At 40.2% G+C, this 24,267-nt stretch overlaps 2 protein-coding genes and 1 non-coding gene across 3 annotated transcripts; 1 reads left to right on the plus strand and 2 right to left on the minus strand.

Moving 5' to 3' along the window:
• Nucleotides 1-767: 767 nt before the first annotated feature.
• fkbp4 (FKBP prolyl isomerase 4) lies at nucleotides 768-9,823 on the minus strand. The gene is made up of 12 exons (XM_044035318.1): nucleotides 9,759-9,823; nucleotides 8,858-8,984; nucleotides 7,971-8,115; nucleotides 7,733-7,875; nucleotides 6,073-6,193; nucleotides 4,734-4,890; nucleotides 3,631-3,721; nucleotides 3,141-3,224; nucleotides 2,844-3,029; nucleotides 2,098-2,241; nucleotides 1,904-1,999; nucleotides 768-1,801 (listed from the first exon to the last, which is right to left on the minus strand). Exons 2-12 carry the CDS (start codon nucleotides 8,954-8,956, stop codon nucleotides 1,697-1,699), a joined length of 1,371 nt encoding a protein of 456 aa, XP_043891253.1. The 5' UTR covers nucleotides 8,957-8,984; nucleotides 9,759-9,823; the 3' UTR covers nucleotides 768-1,696.
• An 877-nt stretch (nucleotides 9,824-10,700) lies between these two features.
• Nucleotides 10,701-10,772, minus strand: trnaw-cca. Its single transcript has one exon. It is a non-coding gene; the product is annotated as a tRNA-Trp (tRNA).
• A 432-nt stretch (nucleotides 10,773-11,204) lies between these two features.
• On the plus strand, nucleotides 11,205-24,133 carry ddx11 (DEAD/H (Asp-Glu-Ala-Asp/His) box helicase 11). Its single transcript, XM_044036829.1, has 28 exons — nucleotides 11,205-11,304; nucleotides 11,653-11,795; nucleotides 12,427-12,642; nucleotides 12,737-12,823; nucleotides 12,927-13,063; nucleotides 13,171-13,228; nucleotides 14,261-14,368; nucleotides 15,029-15,116; nucleotides 16,749-16,951; nucleotides 17,095-17,169; nucleotides 17,490-17,567; nucleotides 17,760-17,806; nucleotides 17,903-17,982; nucleotides 18,086-18,127; nucleotides 18,206-18,273; nucleotides 18,999-19,037; nucleotides 19,112-19,250; nucleotides 19,867-20,001; nucleotides 20,103-20,215; nucleotides 20,300-20,372; nucleotides 20,701-20,804; nucleotides 20,888-21,037; nucleotides 21,419-21,487; nucleotides 21,622-21,722; nucleotides 22,042-22,126; nucleotides 23,027-23,102; nucleotides 23,194-23,348; nucleotides 23,435-24,133. The coding sequence occupies exons 2-28, from the start codon at nucleotides 11,667-11,669 to the stop codon at nucleotides 23,471-23,473; spliced, it is 2,694 nt and encodes an 897-aa protein (XP_043892764.1). The 5' UTR covers nucleotides 11,205-11,304; nucleotides 11,653-11,666; the 3' UTR covers nucleotides 23,474-24,133.
• Nucleotides 24,134-24,267: the final 134 nt, after the last annotated feature.

Consider the following 24,267-nt stretch of genomic DNA (forward strand, 5'->3'; position numbering starts at 1 on the left):
GCCTACAAAATAAAGCCATCTGCCGGAAAAAACCGGATGTAAACACAAACATGAAACAATTTCTCGACTGTATTTACCTTCAATTTAAGGCTAACCGTCTTGAAATATCTATTATATACTGTCAGGATTCTTCAAATATAATTTAAGACTTTCTGAGAATACCTCTTATGGTGTCTTTAAACGCGACTTAACCGTGCCAGGTACCAGGTACTTTGTTTAGTACCTGCTCTGTTGAGGTTCAAAGTGAGCTGAGTAGGTATATTAACAGGGAAACTATCGGTTAAATCTCAATATTTAACCGAGGTGTCTGGTGTATTTAGCAACAGAATACACTGATTCTGTTAATTAAAATATATATATATATATATTATAAAAAATATTTCTAGCAAATATATGTGGAATTATATTCTGAAAGGAGGTCGTAGGCCATGTTTTCATTATGTGACAGGCTGTATGTGGCTTACACCCTAAACCAGTTTGACATCTCTGGTTTTGGCCATAAAACATGTAAAAAAATGGGTTTCAGGAAAAATTAAAGAAAACATTTCAAATCTGTATTAAGATTAAGATTAACTTTTTTTTAACTGTACAGAGAGGTTTAATGTGAAAAGATGAGTCACTAGTGAAAAAAGAAAAGTACATTTCACTTCATGATATTAATGTTCAGCTATGTAATTGTGCTTCAGTGTCTACAGATTCATATACATAAGAAATCCCCCACGCAACAGAAAACCTAAAGAACAAATAAGTCAAGAATGTCACAGGGCAGAGATGTAACTATTGTTTATTATATCCTTCTGTCAGGGCAGAACAAACCATAGCCCTTCTGACAAAACAAAACTCATCACATGGCCCACAGCCCGGCTGTATGTGACAACACAGAGCTGAATCACACACACGCATTCATAAGTTTTTACAGTAAATTAAGACTAACACTTAACTGTTTTTTTTATTACTTGAGCTCATTGAGGAAAAAGCTATTTCACGCTCCTTTCTACTGTAGCTGCTTTTAAAAAAAACAATGCACATATTCCAGTTAACAGTTGAAATCATTTCATGAACATTACAGAAAAATCACAAGCACAATACAGGGGAGGAGGAAAAAGAATAATAATTATAATTACAAAGTCAAAGCAAATGTCAACAGTCTTGTACCTTCAGGGCTAAAGGGGAGCAGGAAAAAGGTCTCATTGTCCCATATTATCCATAGTGCTGCTACATATGTACTTTGGGACATAATTCAGACATGTCATATTTGTGCACACAGTCATCACAACTCTGAGAATTGATCAGTAGGCCCATGAAGAGAGTTGGATGGATAGCAGAAAAAGAACAAAACACCATGAGGAAGGATCAATGTTCTAGCCCTTGACGGGTGAGGGTTGGGATTCCATTTTTTTTTCCTACCCAAAATGCTGAGACACCACATGTGCAGTTCAAAGCTGTGGATTTAACAACAAAAACAGGGTTCAGGGGTGAGTGATGCCGTGGCACTCCAAAGATTTGTTTACTAACTTGAACAGCAAAAAAAGCCCAGACACGAGCTGGCAAAGTCAGTGCTCCTGTGTGCCAGCGCCTAATTGTCCCACATACACCCACACACATTCACTCACGCGCACACACTCTTAACACAAAGAGCTGAAGTTACAAAAAGTCTGAAATTACACATGAACAGTAAATGCAGTCGGAGCTTCATCTATGCCTTTTCTTCACTTGCAGACTCTTTTTCTCTGCTCTCCACCTCCATCTCATCTCCATCGCCGTTCTGTTTGCTGTCACCGGCCACCTTCACTGCTTCCTTCTGCTCAACGAAGGCAGAAAAAGACAGAGGGAAACATGTTTAACCTCTATGACAATCTATACATATGCTAATTCTGCCCCCTTGTGGCTGACAACTCCTCACCTTGGAATCCCTCTCTGCAAATCTCTGGAACATGTTGGCGTAGATGCGTTTGTCCTTCTCGTGCTGCTCCTTAATATGTTTCTGACAAAGAAGCACCTGGTGTGTAAAGACATAAGACTGTTTAGTTTGTATTTCACTCTACCCTCATGATGACAGTAAGTGGGCTGCTACAATATGAAGACATGAATGTGTACCTGGCTCTTGGCAGCCTTGTTGGCAGGATAGAGCTGAATAACTCGCTGGAAGTCGTCTCTCGCCTTGTCAAACTCCTTCATACCAAACTGCGCCTCGCCCCTTCGGAACAAAGCTTTCTCATTGGCTGCGTCCAACTGCAGAGCCTGTAATCATGAATCAAATCATAACCTGCATAATTATGAGTACAATTAGAATGATTCAAGTGTTGATAATAAGCCACATATATAACACCGTTTGTTTGCATGAATCACAGATCATGATTCTGACACAGATGACTTTCACACTCACTCATTGATTCTCCACATGAGGGTCACGTGGGAGCTGGAGCCAATCCCAGCTGACACAGGGCTAAAAGGCGGGGTCACACCCTGCCTGAATACTCTCACACATACAATCAATTTAGAGTGTCCAATGAACCAAATCACCACCACACAGACAGACCATGACACTCCACACAGAAAGGCCCTTAGTAAAAGTGGGATTCAAACCTGTGACCTTCTTGCTGTGAGGCAACAATGCAAGCCACTGTGATGCCATGTGTCTGACACAGATCAGGATTTTCATTTTCATTTAAAAAACAATTTTTAACCTTGTGAGATTCACAATGAGGGGAACAGACTGCTTTCTCCAGTTAAACATGTCAGTAATTAGTGCTTACAAGTCGACCCACATAAGAGACATTAAATTGAAGCACTTTGACTCCAACATCAAAGTGGTTGTAAAATAAGCCACACATATAAGTTACCTTGTCACAGTTTTCTAAGGCTAGGCCTGGCTCCTGCAGTTTAAGGAAGCACATGGCCAAGTTCAAATGTGCAGCCAGCCGCAGGGCTTTCGCTTTCTTCTCATTCTCCTCGGACAAACCAGATTCATGCTCCAGCCATGACACAATCCTTTTATACTGGACTGATGCCTGCTTGTATTTTCCTTCCTGAGGAATAGAAAATCATTGTAAAACATTAAGAATCTGCAAACAAAATCGGCCTATCATTTGTTTTATTGTTGCCTGCTTCATAAATACAATATTCCCTGTTTACTGTACCTTAAAATACTGTGTTCCCTTCTCTTTGACTAAGCTGCTCTGTTCCAGCTTCTCGTCTGTGTTCATTTCCCATGATTCCTTGGCCTACAGAAAAACATTTTTAACGACTCAGAGGGGAAAACTGTTGCAGCACACAAACTGGCCAACTAAAAATCAAGTAGCACGAGTTACACAGCACCAAGAAAAAAGAAGAGAAATGTTTTCACTCGGTTTAATGGACTGAATGTTAGAAGTACTGACTCCCAATGCATCACTGTGCAGGGTTCTAGGCAGGATTTTATTTTGGTGTAATGGTAAATGCGAGGGAACACGGCGACCAAGCGGGGGGGTTTGTGCGGAATGAAATGAAGTGATTTTGAGGCAAAATAAAAACTTTACGTTACAAGGCAGGAGCTGCAATCACTTTATGACAAGTGCAAACAAAGGGCAATAAACGCCACTGGATTATTGAATTGTGAGGTAACTAAAGATTCACAACCCTAATGTTTACCTTCTCAAACGCTGCCAGATTAATCTTGTATTGCAGTATTGCTCCTCCTGGAATGTTATACTTAACATTTCCTTCAATCCCAAAGCCATACCTGCAAATCAAAGATAATCATCAGTAATTATTTCAAATGTTGTGACTATGCCTTGTACTAAACATAGCTGTGCAGGATTAATTTGGTGTGGTATCATAATCACAGTTTAGGTTTTTACTCTTATGTATGTGGCCAATTTCCTTAATGTCATCTTTAACCCTGAACACAACACAAGATTGGGGTTTTACACTTGTGAATTTAACACATTTGCTTAAAATGGGTTTGTTGTACTGGTGTGATTCAACACGGCTAACATTTAATTTCCTACCAATTCAATGTTACATTAGTTGAACATTAACGTAATTTAACCCAGTTACTGTGCGTTTACCTTAACTCTGGTGTACACTTATCCCGCAAATGGTGAAACACATTACTCGTATTTCCTCCATTCGTGGCAATTTTTTGTGGCGTGATTACAGGTGGATGGCCGTCATCCACAATGACACCTTGGTCATTTTTTAAGCCAAAAAACTTCCACAAGGCTGATTTAATGCACTTTGTTGGAGGGAATAACTCTTCCTCTGCTAGATTTTAACAATTGGGGACGGTATCGAGGAAACGTTACGATTAATATACCATAGTGCTTAATACGTGATTAATTGTGAAATTAAGTAATTGTGACATCCCTACTCTCGAGTCTATTAGTGGTCACATGACACTGAATCCTGCCACTCAGTGCTGACTGCTGCAGCGAGGATGACTTCTGCGGCATGCATTCATCGAGTAAACATGCGTGTTTCATCATAATGTGAAGCCATTTGCATACTTGATTTTGTCAATTTGCACATCGTTAAAACACAAGTGATACTATCACAGACAATATATTTCACCCACCTCTAATATTGCAACTATATTTACTGAAAGACTTACATAAATTTGAACAGGTGACATGGCCACAGTAACTACTTTAAGCCTACTTTAATGACAATGATAAAAATCAATAGAAAAAGAAAATAAAAATGAAACCCTCACTATTGTAGTGACATCATTAAATTAGTAATAGTGATCATACTTGGGCTTCATGGTGAAGAGAGCCTCCTCTCCTTGCTCCATAGCCATGATAGCTTTCTCCACTCCAGGTGGCAAGCCAAGACTCTCTCCATCACCAATCTCAAATTTCAGCTCTCTCTCGTCAAACACGCGACCCTCACAGGTGCCCACCACAGTTACTGCAAGAGGTATAGAAAAGAAGAAGCTTGGATTAGGTTAAGCAACAACATCCTGCTGGTTGTCACCTGTGGGTTAAACTAAAGAGTAATCCTGCCATCTCATATAGGCTGTGTTATTTATATACTATACTACCCCCTCTCCACAAGTAAAACTGAAATGCACCTATGAAAAGTTTGTGGAGCTGATGCTATGTCCTGTACATGCTGCTTTGATTCAGAAGAGTTACAATGGAGTTCAACTGTCACTTTTCTGTCACAACATTCAGTCCCAAACCTTAAGACACATCTCCACATATGCATGTTGTTTTGTGCTCTGGTGATAAAATGAACTTGACATTTATAGAGGGCAGGGTGAAAAGAACAGGATATTGAAGAAAATCTGACACTTGACTAGGGGTGTCACAATTCTCCAAATCCTCGATTCGATTTAAGTTTAAGGTCACGATTCGATTCTCAATGTCTGTCATTTTTCTACGATCTTTGGTTTTATGTCATTCAATTAACCATGTAATTCCCATGTTGACAGTCTACATGGTGTCATGCGTGATATGTCCACCATTTGTTTGCAATGGACCACACTACACTTACTGCCAAATTTTTATTATTTATTAACAATATGAATGTAACTCGCCACTCGTGATCGCAGGCTTTCATCAGTGCTGTCGCTAAATACACCAGACTCGTCTGTTAAATTATGACATATTAGACATTCAGTATTTTTAACTGATCTACAGTTCGGCATTGTTTGGTTTCATTCTTTTGCCTCTTCCTGTGACCTATCAGTGCAAGGCAGTCTGACGATGTCACGCATTTTCCCTGGTTATGATGTCACGAGTCCAGCTAGTGGAAACACGCCATGTCAAGCAAGCCACTACAATAATAACAATACAATAATAACAATAATAACAATAAGCGCTTTATGCAGGGCCTAAAGAAATCACACATTACTTGAATGCCTAATTGAATGTTTCTAATCTTTGTTCATGAGTGCAATAAACATTTTGATTTGTGAAAAAAAAAAAAATCGAGCCAGAGAATCATGATCGATTCTGAAAAAACAAAAAACAAACTACAAAAACGTGATTCATATTTTTTCCAGGACCGTGCAGCCCTAACTGGAAAGCTCCATAAGTAATTAGGGAAAGGGGTGAAATGGGACTGAGCCTTGATGTGAGCCTTTACCTTCAACAGAAGCTCCTTCATTAGGCTTAGAATATCCCTGGCCTTTGGTAATAATGCGATGAATGATTCCTCCATCCTCATTTTCAGTTATGTCCTCTCCTCGGAAATCAAACAGTTCCACCTACAAGTGTCCATACAGGTTAAGTAAGGATCAAGGTAAAGCATATTGTATTTAAACTACAACACATACACTACATCCACACATTTTCATTTGATAATACAGTCATGCATTTTAGCTCTGTTCGAGTGGCAATCCACATTCATACCAACTTTCAGATCCAGGATGCTGATTCCTTAGCAATCATTTGCTTAGTTTCAGAAAGTACTAACAAGAAAAAACAAAGGTGAAAAGTATGGACACCTGTTGTGAGACAGACAATGAGGTGAAAGTGAAACGAAGTGTTTACAGAGATTTTTTCGTTCACAGTTGATAGTCTAATCATTATTGGTAAGCAGCAATAAGGAAGTGAAGATGGGTCATCTTTTCAAATGTCTCTGAATGTATCTGAAATGAGAACTGAGCTAGGACTGTTTGCAAACGTGTCCATTTTCACGGCTTGAAAATGCCAGGGTAGTGTGGAAAGCAGTAGAATTTGATGTAGAAAGTGATTTGATTTCACTCTTTTTTAGTCCAAAAGGACTAAAAAAGGGGACTCAATCACAAATCCCTGGTGCACAAGAGGTGGGCTTAACCGAGATGACAACAGAGAAGCAATATCTAGGACCTTTTGTATACATCCAACAAGGCAGCCACCTAAGAGTAGACATTTTTCGATTAGGCTGTTTCTTCTAAAAGTCATTAGACACCATTACTAAATCCTAAAAAACTACAACAAGCACATTTATTGACATGTTTTCTATTGCTCTGCATATGTCATTGGTCTGATTGGTCGAAAGTAGGAGGAGACTACACCCTTTCATGATTCATACTCAATCTCAAATGAGATTGAGATGCAACGCTTAAACACACACACACACTTGCTTCACAAGTGACTTGTAAAGCAGTTGTTTTCAGTGTAACTGAATCATTAGAATCAGTTCATTAAAACTATTTGTTCAGTACTTCCTCCATGACCGGATTAGAGACTCCATCTGACAAAGCCACTGGACTGACATACAGTGGCAGGGTTTGTGATGTGGCTCACCGGTCGCAATCAGCAGTGCTGTCGCTAAATACGGCGATTAACCCACGTTTTTAGGATTGTTAAGTCCTTTTATCTGATCTACAGTTTGGCTTGATTCTTGTGTTGGGCGCCTCTTCCTGTGACGCCGCTCTGACCAATCAGTGGTCGGCAGTCTGGCGATGTCACACATAGTGCCTACTCAGCTCGTTTGGAACCTTGCCAGAGCAGGTACTAAAAAAGTACCTGGTATCAGGTATTATGCTAATGGAAATGCAACTTAACTGTGCCGAGGCGAACCAGTGGAAACACGCCATTAGAGTCACAACGCCAAGCCCTTGGAACTCACTCTCTCTGGCTATTCGCCAGGCACCAACTCTGGAGTCTTTTAAATCTATGTTTTACCAGTTAATTGTGTTTATGTTTGTCTGTGTTTCATTCTGTTATTACCGTTTATAAAGCAACCTTGGGTTTCTTAAAAGGCACTCTATAAATTGAAGCTATTATTATTGTTAGTGAGAATGTAGCCTGGGACTTACCTCAAAAATAAGAGTAGCATTGGGTGGTATCTTGGGAGGGCTGCCTGCAGATCCATAAGCATACTCTGGTCTACAGATGAACTGGCACAACTCTCCCGCTTTCATTGTGGCTACACCTATGTCCCACGCCAGTATGACTTGACCTGAACAAGAAAAGATAAATTATCAAGACACTACATGGGTAACTATCAACCATGACACATAAATACTCATGTCTTTGTTAGATGTAAAGACCAACCTTTGCCTAACTCGAAGGAAAACTTGTCTCCTCCGCCTCTGCTGGAGTCAAACTGAGTACCATCCACAAATGTGCCCACATAATGTACAAACACTTTATCGCCAGTCATGGGAAACTCTGTGCCTGTGCCTTCCCTTTTCACCAGCTGGAACACAAAAACATCATGAGAACTTCATATTAAGAACTGAGGGTAAATTATTATATTACGTAATTATGATCAACTATAACTATGAGTAATTTGACCAAATAATTTTAAACAGCTGCACACATATTTAGTCTGTAGTCTGATACTTTGCATCAGAGGTGAATGAACATGGACTATCTCATTCAATCGAACCTCTTGGTGAGTGTGTGTGTGTGTGTGTGTGTCTACATGTCTTTCTGTAGTTGGATTAAGTTTTGTTTAAAAGCATCATTGTGACATTTCTCTAGTTTCAAAAAAATGTCTGGTGGGACACTTTGCTTTAACATTGAGGTTATAAATAAATTAGGTCAGTAAAAGGTTCATATGGCATGTTTTGACATTATGAAGGTAAGGGAAGGGACTCCATTATGTCTATTACTGTCCTACCATTTACTAAAAAGCCAGCGTTTGTGTGTTGGAATATTAAATAACATAACTGTAATTTTTATTATTTACATTTGGCATTTCCCATAGCCTTAACGAGATGTAGATACGTGGGTTGCATAATTGTTTTGTGTTTTGATACCATGTTGATAAGCAATGATAGAAAAACAAGATTAAAGTGTTGTCAACACAGTGGTTTACATGGTAGCCTAGCTAAAAAACAGCTAACATTATCGTAAACGAATTAGAGAATAACAAGCAAACAAGTAACCACTCAACCAGCCGGTTTGACATAAAGCATCAAAACAGCGTCATTTACCTTTAAAACGCCCCCGTCTTTCTTTGGGGTGATGTCCTCTCCCTCCATAGGGATGGTGTGTTGTCCTTCACTTGTCTGCTCCTCTGCAGTCATTTTCATTGTCAAGAGGCTGATATCCTCCTGAGATCTGTACCACAATTCAAGACAGTTGAGGCTAAAGCTAACTACTGCTCAAACCAGAGTGAAGTAGGCAGCACCCGCTAGCTTTATTAGCTACTCTCAATACTGCTATATAAAATACAAATAAAATGCGCAGTAAAGCTCCCGGGTAGCAGCGCAGAAAGCCTGCTCTTACTGAACACCTCTCACACCTGGCTCTGAGCAGAGGACGAGCTTTCAGGGAGGAAGCTTTACGTCCACGTTGTCTCGCCGTTTGAGATTTGACAAACGGTTACAGAAGGACGGAGAAGTTTCCAGACAGTCCACGAGTTACCGCGGGGTATGAGCGCAGTTGCTAAATCTCGCGAGAGCAACAAGCACCCCGGTCTGCAGTAACACGTTCAAAGGCAAATGTACTGGATTAAAAAGCATATCCCTAAACGTCATATGTTTGAGACTCCTGAAAATGCAACAATACTACTAATAATAATAAAATATATATAATAATAAATGATAGATACATAATACAACTTCATGTAGTAACGTTTAGCCTGCCTCTGTGTGTGTGTGTGTGTGTGTATACATAACTGTGTGTGAGTGAGGGCAGAGGCTTTTTGCTGCCAATCAGATTAGTATCACTTTATAACGCACTTTATAGCGCAAACTGTATTGTTATAACAATATATACAGTTCGATGTCACAACGTGAAGCACACATATAGATTACCATATTAGTACGAGACCTATATTACAACAACAATATATTACTATTTCTGTTTATAATGCGATGAAGTAGTGTTCACCTGTACGTTGTTGGAAGAGCGAATGCGTCAACGGTTTACGTTCTTCTTCTAACAATAATCTCCGGCAGGCTGTACACGTAGAGGGGGTAATGCTGCCCCCTACAGGAAGAAAAACATTTGCCCGTTACATTATATTGCTGTGATTTTAGATTTATATTTTAACGCTTCACTACACGATAGAACTTGATATAGTAAAACATTTAAGTTTTGATTAAACCTCTGATTATATTGAACCTCTATTTTAATTGTAGACTGTTTCTTTTAGCACCCTGTCTTTTCTTCAGTCTGGGCATCAGTGGTACAGGACAGGATGCAGTCAGGTTAAATGGCTTAAATCAGTGGTTCCCAAAGACTGGGTCGGGACCAGTGGTGTAGTCCAGGGAATACTCCTACAACCCATCTGTGGGTCGGTTGTAGGAGATTTTTTTATGTTATCTCAGGTGTTACAGATATGGCTGTAAGTTAATCACTACTTTGTGCACAATTTTGCTCGTCATGATTTATATTGTGATCTATAAAAAGTGGGTCACCATACTCACAGTTTGAGAAACACTGATCTAGACTGAGGAGGGCAGCATTACACCTCTAGTGTACGTCTACCTTTATCCTCCACACTAGGGTCGTGGGGGGTGCTGTGCCAATCTCAGCTGACATAGGCGGGGTACACCCTGAACTGTTCACCAGTCCACCACAGGGACAAATATAGAGACAAACAACCATTCACTCTCACACCTATGGTCAATTTATCTAATCCACATAATGCATTTTTTGGAGTGTGGGAGGAAGCCGGAGAACCGAGAGAATACCCCCTTAGTAACCCTGGCTTGGGTCAGTATCTCTCTATTTCTGCGATTACTTCACCCCACAGAGTTGGAATGAAATATTGTTTTTGGAGGCCAAGAAGAGCAAAGTTATGATTGAACTTACGTTACCCAAGAAATTTGACCCTGACGTGATTTGAACACGCAACCTTCTGATCTGGAGTCAGACGCGCTACCGTTGCGCCACAGAGTCTGTTGAACGTGGTCATATATCAGAGAACTTAGCTTATATCTGATATTTAATAATCGTTAACTTTAACAGCAGAGGCTTGTTGCGTTAATGGGGTGAAGTCTACCATCTCTGATTGCCTTGTTGTAATTGTATACTTGTTCAAATAAAGTTTTATTAAAAAAACGAAAAGGAAAAAAACGGGCGTTCATGGTAGTATTAAATTCATTTACAGGTACGCCCAGGAAAGGCGGTGCGTTTCAGTAGAGCATAGTAACAGCATGTTTGATGCATATAATGTACTGTTATATAATGTTTATATTCCGGTAATTTATATAAACGAAACATTTCTACGATATCGAACACATAGAGGTCATTTAGTCACTTAGCCCCGTACACGCAAGCACAGTATTACCCAAAACAAGCGCTTCTTCTCGTATCTCGTCTCCTATTGGTCAGATACCGGATCCAGTGTTTCCTGTTGGCGGGAGTGTTCAATACCCATGTGTCAACAATAATAACACACAGCAAAAGCTAATTTTTTAGAGAAACGGGGGTAAGTGAAAGCAGTAGTATGGTTATTAGTACAGTACACGTTACTTTTACGTACGACTTAAGATAACAAGGTGACTAGGTTGACTGTAAATTAGGCAGAAATGAATTAGAGACAGCTGACAGCTTTTTAAAGACAGCACACCAAATGTTAGCTGCTAGATACACTGACACATACAGAAGTCGGAAAGCTTACCATGAACGGAGTGCATTATAGTGAGGTTAAGTGAATTATAAGCCACACACACGTAAACATAGCTGTCAGCTATACAAACTATAGTCAGTCTTGGATGGTTAATATTAATTATATCTGACCTGAATCGTTTAATCCGACCTTTGTGTCGTCTTTCAGTCAGGATCACAAGAATGGAAAATGGCAGGGCCCAGTTTCCATTTCCCTACCAGCCTTATAACATCCAGGAGCAGTTCATGCAAGCACTGTACACAGCACTTGACCAGGGGAAAGTGGGCATATTTGAAAGTCCAACAGGAACGGTATGTATAGAGTATGTGTGGATATATGTATGAGATCCGACAGCCCTGAATTTGTTTCCATGTGTGAGATCAGACAGTCCTGAATTTGTTAGAGGTCATTAATTGATCACTTAATTACATTTTTTTTAATAATACATTTTATTTATTTAAAGTTCAAAGAAATAATTAAAACTGAATAATTTTGGTTTGTGTGACAAAACGAGACATTTGAGAAGACCATTTCAAGGTTTTTCTGACACTTTATGGGCCTAATTGATTAATTGAGAAAATATTAATATTAGTAGGAGTTGGAGCCCTAAGCAACACAAAACACAATAAAGATCCTCGCAGCCAAACAGAGCACAGGGAAAATATTAAGTGATACTAATATGAGTAACAATAAGTGACACAAAGACATCCCAGAGACTGGACTGGGACCCACAGATGGGTCGCAGAAAACATTGTACTTACTGTTTTCAAAGATTTATTCAATAATGTGCATAAAATAAAGTTGTTATCCATTAGTCAAACCTACTTGAAATAGCTGGTTTTATGTCTTCAACTTAATACAGTTGTAGTGAAATGGTAGTAAACTCACTACATGCAGCACTTAAATCTTTCCTGTGCATGGTTTTTTTTTTTTTAACTGCAGGGTAAGTCTTTGAGTCTGATATGTGGAGCTCTGAGCTGGCTCACAGACTATGAGGAGAGGAGGAGGCAGGAAGCTGCTGCTTTGCTTCAGGAAGGAGAAGTATCTCTTTCCACACCGAGTGCTTCGTCTGCCACTGCCGGCTCCTCAGCAGAGCCCGACTGGATCACTGACTTTGTCCAGAAAAAGGCTGAACGTGATTTGGTTTCAAAGTTGAAGGTAAGAGTGTCAGATGTTACTTTGGTGTGAATCTCCAACAAAAGAATGTCTTCTGTTTGGCTTTTAAAATAGAATCGTATGTTTTATGTGTCAGGAGGAAGAATTAAAAAGAAAGAAGAGAGAGGAGCGGTTAGAGATGATTAGAAATAACGTTCAGCTGAAGTATGCAATGAAAAGAAAGGTAAGTGGTATTAAACAGTGGCATTTTAAACAAAAAAAAACAATTGTCAATTACTGTTTTTTTACAAATAAAAAAACATGAATTCCTGTGTATGTGTCTGAAGAGCTGTGAGGATGATGAAGCGTTCAAGTTGCTTCAGCTCAGTAAAGAAGACCAAACAGAGATGCAAGGAGATCAAGAGGATGAGGAGCTCATCATTGCAGAATATGAGAGCGATGATGAGTCAAAGAGAACGAGCAGGTGAAGAGCGAAGTGAATAATTGTCAACTCTGTCGAATGTTGCATCACATTGAAAAAAGTCAGATGAACAAACAGAGACTGGAGCATGTGTTTGTTTACATGCCCAGATTCTGTGGCCCGGAAAATGATGAAGATGATGAACTGATAGAGGAACACGTCACCAAGGTGTGTGTGTGTGTCTGTGTGTGTGTGTGTGTGTGTGTGTGTGTGTGTGTGTCTGTGTGTGTGTGTGTGTGTGAGAACCATAACTATTAGAAATAATGTACTTCATATACAAAACCTATTCCCTTTAGGTGAAACTGTAAAATTATAAATATTTGAAAATGATCACAAAATCCTACTCAGTGCTTTCTGCATGAAATCTGAGGATGGATCTTAGTAAACTTAGTGACATCCTCGAAAGTTTGTGAATTTGAACGTTGTTTTTCAAGGCCCTTCATGCACTCTGCATGGCTCTATATACGTCGAGTCATAATTACTGGTGTTGTGGCCACTGTCCACTGTCTTTCTGCTGTTGACGAGAGATTCCGTGCAGAACAATGAGCGAGTAAAGTTAAGTAAGAGCGAGCAAATGATGTGATGCCTGGGAAATGCAAATTCTAAGATCTTTGTCTCAACAAAGAAAACTACAAAGACTGACTTTGACCAAGATCCCAAGTAAAATCACTTGTCCAGATGCAGAGTGTGCTGCAAATCAATAAAAATGGACGCCAAGGGCGAAGAGGCTCTTAGTTGCCATAAACTCTCATCTTAAACTGTGTCAGCATACACGGTCCTTGAATTTGATGGAATTGGTCCTGGAAAGTCCTTGAAGTTGATGTCAATCAAGGCTTGGAAACCCTGGTTACAGGTCTGCTGCTAATCCCAACATCAGCATTAATGATCTCAATTGTCATTGCAGCACAGAAATGCAACAAGATTAGGTTTTGAATCTCTTTTTTTAGATGCTCAGAACAGTAAGACAAAGTTATAAATAAAACATCATAATAAAAAAAAAGTAATTAAATATGTGGTGCATCTCAGATGCAAAAGGCGTTCGGTGTAAATGTAGCTGTTGCTTTCCAACGCCATATTTTCTGAGCTTTTAGAGTTGTGGAAGCATCTGTGTTTTTATCTTCCTCCTTTATTTTAGTTTTCAATCTGTGACCCTGAATATGATATGTATAATTCTTTAAATATAACTTTGTGTGATCACAGATTTACTACTGCAGTCGCACTCACTCCCAGCTGGCTCAATTTGTTCATGAGGTTCAGAAGAGCCCGTTCAGCAAGGACATTAGTTTGGTCACACTGGGCTCACGACAGGTATGCACACACACCAGTGAATGTCTAACCTTAACCAAAACCTGGTCAACATGTCTTCCCCTTAAAAAATGTGATCATTTATGTTATGGGTCTTGCTTTTTCTTCTTTTGCTGTGTGAACAGATGTCAGTCCCCACAACATGAGTAATACCTGGAACACACACACAAACGTAACATTCGGAATTTTCTATTTTCTATTTTGTAATCACTCTTCCACAGTATTCATAATATTTTGTTGACCACACGATAGAAATGAAAAATGAAGAATTTCGGAGAACAGTTTTGTTGTATCAGTGAACCAAAGGCAGTTGCAGTGGTCAGCATGACAACAACAGTGGTATTAACACAATCTTTTGTGAACGATCTAGAGCAGCCTTGCCTGTCTCCATGTAGAAATACAAGTGGGCTGTTTCCTTTCCTGTGTTTTCTAATTTAAGAATAATGACACAAATGTGATTACATGGCCAGAGCTTTAAATAACAAATTAGATATAAAGTGTCCGAAGCTGTCTAAAGTCTACATTTCTGTCCACCATCACACAGACAGAGGCTTACTTGGCTCAGCGGAGGAAATATTGTTTGTGTTCCCTTCGTAAAAACATAATTATTTACACTGACATGTGACTATTTGCCCAGTAAACACAACACTGTGTTCTTTCCAGAATTTGTGCATCAATGAAGAGGTGCGTCGCCTGGGCAGCATCCAGCGCATTAATGACCGCTGCATGGAGATGCAGAAAAACAAACATGGTGAGTGACGCTCACATGACGGCTCCATCGCAACTGAACTAACACAGGAACAATCGCAGGCAACAAACAAGCATTATATGACAACATTGCTGAATATGCTGACGATGATATGACTGGTGGTAATTAAATAAATATTTGGAGGAGCTAAAAACAGGCGCTCCTAGCGACACGTGGGGCTGTAAATGAGCTTGTGACAGCTGCTAGTGAGCGTCCTGGGCTCTGGCCAAAACTGTGACAGAAGAGACTCGAGTATTTAACTCGTGGACAAGATGCAATGTAACTAATGTTCACACTACACAATGTTTTGTCTGATAAGACGGTCACTATGTCATATTTAGTGATCACAGAGTGTTAATTCATGCCAATATACATGACAGGCTACACGATGGAAACGAGGGAAGCACGATATCATCAGCACAATCGGTGTTGGCTTTAAAATGTATTATTCGATATCCAGAAACACACCTCGACCCCCTCAATATGATTAATAACTATAACAGTAGGCTGAATAGGCTGCTACATCCTCGACTGTTTTGCTTGCACCCTCTCCAACTATTATTTAAATGTAGATGTAGATCTACAGATGTAGATCTACATCTAAATGTAGATCTACATCTGTTGCACAGTGGGTATGAAAAATAATTTCACTCCAGAAGAGACTAAATGACCTCTGTAGTTTGTACAAGGAAAATACTTTATATCTGTTATTGGCCCAAACACCCCCGATTTATCGGCATATTGGATATCGGCAAAAAGTAAGTCAGTCATTATCTAACCGCGGGGTTGCGGGGGGTGCTGTGCCAATCTCAGCAACATCGGGCGATAGGCGGGGTACACCCTGGACAGTTCGCCAGTCCATCGCAGGGCCACACACAGATAGAGACAAACAACCATTCACTCTCACACTCACTCCTATGGTCAATTTAGAGTGTCCAATTCACCTAATCCCCACATTGCATGTTTTTGGACTGTGGGAGGAAGCCGGAGAACCCAGAGAGAACCCACGCACACACGGGGAGAACATGCAAACTTCATGCAGAAAGGCCCTTGTTCCAACCCGGGTCTTGTGCTAACCACTACATCACCGTGTGGCCCTCGGCAAAAAGTCCAAATGGAAATCTTACCGGACATATCAAGAGGAAGAGAGGCTGGACCATGAGGCGGGGCTAAACAACACCTGAGTGTAAACAAACAATGAGGTCTGAAGTAGTGTGCATGGCACTTGCAGGGTAGGGTTGCAAGACGAGGACGATGGTGTGTTTCCAACGGTTCTACTCGCCTCGCCACGCCACGGTTAAGTTGCCTTTCCACTAGCATAATATCTGGTACCAGGTACTTTTTTTAGTAGCTGCTCTGGTGAGGTTCCAAGCGAGCTAAGTAGGTACTAAACGTGATGTCACCAGACTGCCGGCCACTGATTGGTCAGCGCGGCGTCACAGGAAGAGACGTCTGACACAAGAATCAAGCCAAACAATGCCGAACTGTAGATCAGTTAAAACGACTTAACAATCCTAAAAACATGGCTTAATCTCATACAATTACCAGGGAAATGTCAAAAATCTCAATATTTAACAGAGGAGTGTGGTGTATGATCATGAGTGGCATCACAATTTTTGTGAATGATTTCTGCAGAGAAACCTCATCAGGACGAGGGTGTGAAGCGTAAGCGAGGCCCACCAAAGGCCGTGTGTCCCTTTAATAAAGCCTCGGCACTGCAGCAGATGAGGGACCAACTCCTTGGAACGGTTCATGACATCGAGCAGCTGCTGAAGCAGGGCAGGGAGACGCACTCGTGTCCTTATTACGGCACACGCCTTGCCATTCCCCCTGCACAGGTGAAACACACTGCACGCTGTTTCTCTGTGCTAACATCTCTACAGTTTTGCTAAATATTTAAAGGCTGAACTACACTATTTTAATTTTTAATGATCTGTTCACATATATGAATTGCTTTGCATATGTTTTTATGTCTGTACAGTTGGTGGTGTTGCCCTATCAGATGGTACTTCATGAAGCCACAAGAAAGGCAGCAGGAGTCCAATTGAAGGGACAGGTAGGATTACATGTTATTATTACTTTTTTTTAAAAATAATATCATTGATGAATTACTCTTTGTGGGCAACACGGCTGCAACGGCAACTCATTTTTTTAGTTTTTTTGCTCCGTATAACAAAGTGAGTAAATAGCAAAAATCAACATTTTTCCACATTTTTCTTAAATTCTTTTGGACCAAGCAACTAAAATAATCCACATGAAAAATGATTGTGAGTAGCAGCCCTAAACAACCCTGTGTGAGCAATTTGAATGTGTGTTTTGAAGTGATAAGAATGATCAGGTCCTTTAATTTGTCATATTACTGACATGGTTTTACAGGTGGTGATCATAGATGAAGCCCACAACCTCAGTGACACACTCTCCTGTGTACACAGTGCAGAGCTGTCCGGAGCTCAGGTGAACTCACACACACACACACACACACACACACACACACACACACACACACACACACACACACACACACACACACACACACACACACACACACTCACACACTCACACACTCACACACTCACACACACACACACACACACACACAGTGCACATTGTTTTCTGTCATAATGCTAAAATCTCAACCTTCTGCAGCTTAGTCGTGCTCACTCCCAGCTCACCCAGTATGCTGACCGCTACAGGTGAGGATTAACACACATACACACACGTACACACACAACGTACCGATTCACATTTTAAACATCATTTCATTCTGAAACGTGTGTGTGTGAGATCAGGAACAGGTTGAAGGCAAAAAACCTGATGTACATCAAACAGATACAGTTTGTGATTGAAGGGCTCGTCCGAGTGCTGGGAGGTGAGTGTGTTTGGGCTCAAATTAGTTTTTGATTACTGACAAATGAAAAACAGATAGAGGTAAAAACATTGATCTGATCATGGTGCAAATGTTGCTCCTGCAGGTAAAGTGGGGCAGAATCCACAGAGCCAGATTACACAAACAGGTGAGTAACTTAAAGTACACAGATATTAAACACTTAATACACTGAATTCATTAAAAATGATGTCCGTTTTTCTTTTAGGAACCGAGATGTTTACCATTAACAACTTCCTCTTCAAGGCTCAGATCGACAATATCAACTTGTTTAAGGTATCAGTCAGTGTTGTGATGCTTTTACAAGTAAGAATGTTGAGAACAATCGTTTTTTAAGATGCAGTGCTTTGGAGAAATTGATGATTTTTGCATCAAGGCATTGACGGCACATAGTGGTCTACATTTTCAAGCTGCTAGACGCTGCAAATCAGTGCAGAAAACACTACATTTCATTTGTAAAGACATTTTTAAACCCATAGTTAAGTGAAACTTTGTCCGACTGCCTTTCTTGGCTGATGAAAAATGGCTGTGTGCATTAATATAGAAAATTGAGGACATCAATTAGTGATAGCAGTGTATATGCTCAGCTGTGGTGAAGTCCTTTGTAGCTTGTAAACACAATTACAGCCGAAACAATTCATCGATTATTAATCGATTACTAAATTAATCGACAACTATTTTGATAATCGATTAATCGCTTTGAAGCTTTTTTCATGATTAAAACAAGATTTCCAATTGTTGAAGCTTCTTAAATATGAGTATTTTCTTAATGTCTTTGCTCAAAGAAATTAACAAAGAAATCATTAAAAGTCAATAATTTTGGTTTGTAGACAAAACAACACATGTGAGAACATCATCATTTCCAGGTTTGACGAACGCCGATCATTATTTTTTAAGGTTTTCTGATATTTTATGGACCAACTGGTTCATTGATTAATTGACAGATTAATATGAAATAATCGTTAGTTGCAGCTCTAATGTCACCGTCATTCTCTTTTTAGTTACAGAAATACTTTGGGAAAAGCATGATCAGCAGAAAGGTAAGTGTTTGTAATATAATTTTTTTTAGATGAGTTGCTGTAGAATAGAACATACGCGCGTGTTTTCCCTGCAGCTCGGCGGCTTTGTGGAGAAGTACGCAGGCTCCGGTGTGAGCCTTCACACTCACAGCGCCTCCAGCAAAGAGAACCGACGCACAGAGGGTTTAAACCGTTACCTTCAAACACTGCAGAGCAGCCACAGCCCGACACCAGGTCAGACGTCGCACACTTTATAACGTTGATGTCCAACATGATAAAAATAGTTTGACACACATGGTGTCATACTGAAAAACTAAAATCTGTAGTTTATATCTTTTAATGTTATTATTCTATTTTCCATTTATTCTATCAGACCTGACTGAGGGAGTGTTACTGTGTATACAGCAGTAGTGCAGCAGTCTTTTTGCAGCCTGCTCACTTTACCAGCACTCATGTTGCTGTTGCCTTCGTCTGTTTTGACATTAAGCTATAAAGCTACTTCCTGTGAAGATCTAAACACTGACACAGTGATGTAATCATATTTGTTTTTGTTTAAAAGAGTTACCCACTACAATTTTAATAGATTCAGGAGCAGATTAAACATGTTCTTTACACACATTAATGTTCAGTAGACACTTGTGTAGCTGCAGAGTACATCATTTAATAATGTCTGAACGTCTGTTGCTCAATGATTGATGGCCAAAGAAGTATTTAAATTGATTGTGCACTGCAGTGATTGATTGATTTGCACACGTGTCTTAAAGCGGACGGTTGCCATATTTCTGTTTGCAGTGATTTTTGTTTTCATGCCAATTCAGAATTCAGAATTGCTTTGTTCCCCTGTGTGCAGTTTCCTCATCAGACCAGCAGGGGTCTGTAGAGACAGAGAAAGCACTGTCTGCGTCTCCCATGATGCAGGTGGAGGCTTTCTTCGTGGCTCTCACCAACAGCAACACTGACGGCAGAGTGGTGCTGCACAGACAAGGTCCTTTCATATTTTCACACACGACAATGAAAGGATTGAAGAAAATGTAACCACTTTAAGTTATTGTTGTTGTTCTTCTTCTTTATCTCTCTCACATTCAGGTACTTTGTCAGAAAGCAGTGTGAAGTTCCTGCTGTTGAATCCAGCCGTCCACTTTGCTCAGGTGCTGAAGGAGTGCAGAGCAGTCATCATCGCAGGCGGGACCATGCAGCCTGTGGGTTTACGTTCCATCTGCTGCAAATAATCCAGGACTTTTCTGTGCATGTTCAACGGCTCTAAAGTTATATTGTTTGTGTAGGTTTCAGACTTTAAACAAGAGCTGCTGATTTCTGCCGGCGTGAGCGAGGAACGCATCACTGAGTTTTGCTGTGGTGAGTTTTTATCATACACTCTTTACAAAAACCCAAATAATCATTTATATTTTTACTTTGAGACCTAGTTTATTACTGGGTTATCAGATTGACTAATTCATAGAATGCAGGTTTCAAAGAATTAGAGGCACACATTGTTATTAACTCCAGATTAATGTGAGATTTAAGTGTAAATGAAACAGGTATAATTTTAGCAATTTTCTTCATTTGCTAATAGATTTGTATCATTTATGAAATGGTTATTATTATTATTATAACTATTTTTGCTAGAAATAGAAAATCCCTTCTATTACTTAACAGTCTAAACCATTCCTTTTTGTGCCTGTAGGTCATGTGATTCCTCCTGAGAACATTCTTCCTCTGGTCCTGTGCAGCGGTCCATCCGGTCAGGAGCTGGATTTCACTTATCAGAGCAGAGATTCCCCAAAAATGGTAAGTTTTCCAGACTTTCTACTGCACTGTCGTTGTCACATGACTACACAACTACAAACATTTCTGCGGCTGCTTGTCGGCAGATGGATGAGACGGGCCGCATCCTCTCCAACATCTGCAACGTGGTGCCAGGGGGAGTCGTGTGTTTCTTCCCTTCTTACGAATACTCACGCAGGATCGTTTCTCACTGGGAGGCCAACGGGACTCTGGGCCGCCTCGCGAACAAGAAGAAGGTGAAATATGACGGCACTTTCATTACAACTGGCACAAACCTTCACTCTGACCGTCGCATCATCCTTGAAAACCTTTGTACCTTGTACATATATTATCTTAAGAACTCCTCCAGAGAATTCTTTCAAATTTGACCCAGTGTTGTATGTGACGAATGCAGTCACCTCCCACTTTCAAGATGAAAATGCAGAGTTGGTGTGTGGTGAGTAGCCAGAGGGAGTGAGTTGCAGAGCGTTGGAGCAGCGACACTGAAAAGCCATGTGGCCAAAGTGTTGCCTGCAGGTGCGGCAAACGGCTAGGAGCTAATTCCAGTTTCCTAACAGTATGTCTTATGTGGAGAACGTTTATCATCGGCCTCTGATCGACATCAAACACCTCCACAGATCTTCCAGGAGCCAAAGAAGGCCAACCAGGTAGAGCAGGTGCTGAATGACTTCACCCGTTGTATCCAGGTAAAAACGGACACATTTGTTCACAAACCAAAATGATTTCTTTGAAACCAAACGATTCATTATCAAAATAGCGGACCATTCATTTAGAGTCGTTGCAAACCTCATGTGATCACTTTGTGATGTCACTCTTGCAGCGCTGTGCTCTGGACAGTGGTGGACTCACCGGTGCGTTACTCTTCTCTGTGGTTGGAGGAAAGATGAGCGAGGGCATCAATTTCTCTGACGACCTGGGCAGGTGTGTGCGGTCTGACAGTCGAATACTGAAAACACAAACAACCAATATCAGTGCGATTCAGTCATTTTAGACCTTTTTAACGATGAAGCTGTTAACAACACATCTGTGCATCATTCTCCAACTGTGGAACAAATATTCTTCTCCCATAAAGAAGAAATAAACTGCCCTCAAACATGACTCAGCGAGGGAAGCATGTGACAAACAGGATGTTTGGATTGTGTTGTATTTCACATTTTTATCTGTCCGATTCAGTGAGCGATACTGACACTGAGCAGTGCTGCTGACGGTGTGACGTGTTTATTTGTGCATGTGATCACAGGTGTGTGGTGATGGTGGGAATGCCGTATCCCAACATCAAGTCCCCAGAGCTGCAGGAAAAGATGACCTATCTGGACAAGCACCTGGTGAGACTGACCAGTGTGAGGCTAGTTAGTCAGGAAGTGTATGAAATGACTTATTACGCTTTAAAATGAACAGTTTTACTCTACTTATTACTTGGTATCAGAAGTAATACAAGTTACATTTCTTGTTAAATTACTCCATGAAACTAAGGATGGAACTAATGTCACGTTTTCATGTCGGATACAGTTGTTGTTCGTCTTTTAAACGACATCTGTGTAACAAATATTCCTCCTCTCCCAATAAATAAACAGTTCAGAACATGACTCGGCTAAAATGCTGATTTTCACAGTCTGTTCATGCTATGAGCTGTAGATGATGGAATCGTACGTTGTTCGTAAACTGTTGGGCTTTTTGCTTACGCTCAACCCGAACGACCCGATCATTACGCTCACCTGCTTCCAGTCAACTTGTTCTGTGGAGCGTTCCAAACAGCATCCCTCAACTTCCCCAGTCGTTTGTTGCCCCTGTGCAGGCAACACATTCAAAATGAGTGAATATTTGCAAAAAAACAACAATAAAGTCGATCAGTTTGAAGATTAAATACCTTGTTTTTGTAGTGAATTCAATGGAATAATAAGTCGAGAAGGATTTCCAAATCGTCGTATTCTGTTTTTATTCATGTTGTAATCCTCACAACTTTCTGTGGTGGCCAACTATTGTGACCCAAATTACAATAGAAATTGTGACATATCTGTAACAGCTGATATCTTTTATTTTGATGGTCAATGAATGTTTGGTAAATAAATGTTATTTTTAAACACATGCACAAATCTTCAACTCAAATTTGGACCCCAAAAAAAATCTCCTGACCAAGACTTTGGGAAAAACTATCTGCCTTATGCTACTTACTGCTTGGTAAAGTAGTATTATTACAGTATCTAATGGTTTGTTTGTTTGTTTAGCCTCACAGTGGAGGGAGGAGTCCCGGCCAAGCACTGATAGAAAACCTCTGCATGAAGGCTGTCAATCAGTCCATAGGTAAAGAGTCCATTTCCATGACTGAAGATGTCCATGTTTATGAGACAGTAATGAATATTTATGACTATTTGACTTCTCCCCCCGCAAACAGGAAGAGCTATCCGTCACCGTGGCGACTACTCGTCCATCGTGCTGTGTGACAGACGTTATTCCCGAGCAGCCACGCTCTCCAAACTCCCCTCATGGATCAGAGATCGCACCAGCACGCACACTTCCTTTGGCCCGGCGTTCGCTGCCTTGAGGAAGGTAAAGATTCAACTCAAACTCTTTCTACTTAATAATGTTTCACTCGTCCAGTTTCTTTGCTGCTCACACACATCGTGTGTTTTTAGTTCTTCCAGGAGAAAAAGCGGGAGGAGACGCTCAACTGACATCGTCCCATTTTCTGAATGGAAACATGAAGAGCCTGGATGATAAGGGGAAAACTGAGCAAAAGAATGAGTGACATCTGAAGAACCCTTCCTTTACCAAGTGCTTCAGGGAACTACAGTGGCAATTCACCCACCAGAGAGAATGGTGTTCTAACACACAGTGCACAGTGAGAGCTGTGGTTGGTTTGACTGCTGTAGAAACATAGCAGCACAAGTAGTTAAAAGTCTATTTCTAAGGCTACAAATACCAAAGGATTTTTTCTATTTCTAAAATAATTATATTATATTATATATTAATACAAACGTCACATGCTACATGTCACACGCCGGACCTTTAAAGTGACCTCTACATTAAGTTCAATAGACAAGCAGAGAGGCAGTTCTTCAATTTTCACTGTTTCATGTATGAAAATGTGGAAAATAATGAATCTTAACAACTCGAGTGTTCACTGCAGACAGTTTTCAGCCTGGAACAAATTCGAAATTCACCAGACAAACAACTACTGCAACAATTTCAGACACAGCACTGACAAAGGTGGCCATGTTTCTGATTGACCCTTAGAGACATTTGAAATATTTGAAACAGTGAAGTAGGATTATGTTTTCATAATGGACTCATCTGTCAGTGTTTCCTACATTCATTGATTAGTTGTTTCATCTGTAAAATGTCAGAGAAAGTTGAAAACTGTTGATCAGTGTTTGTTTGTTTTGTCCACAAACCAAAACGATTCAGCTTTAATGATTTCTTTGTTTCATGGAGCAAAGAAACAATAAAATATTTACATTTAAGAAGC

This window comes from Solea senegalensis, linkage group LG10 (genome assembly GCF_019176455.1).
Source record: "Solea senegalensis isolate Sse05_10M linkage group LG10, IFAPA_SoseM_1, whole genome shotgun sequence".
Taxonomy (NCBI): Eukaryota; Metazoa; Chordata; class Actinopteri; order Pleuronectiformes; family Soleidae; genus Solea; species Solea senegalensis.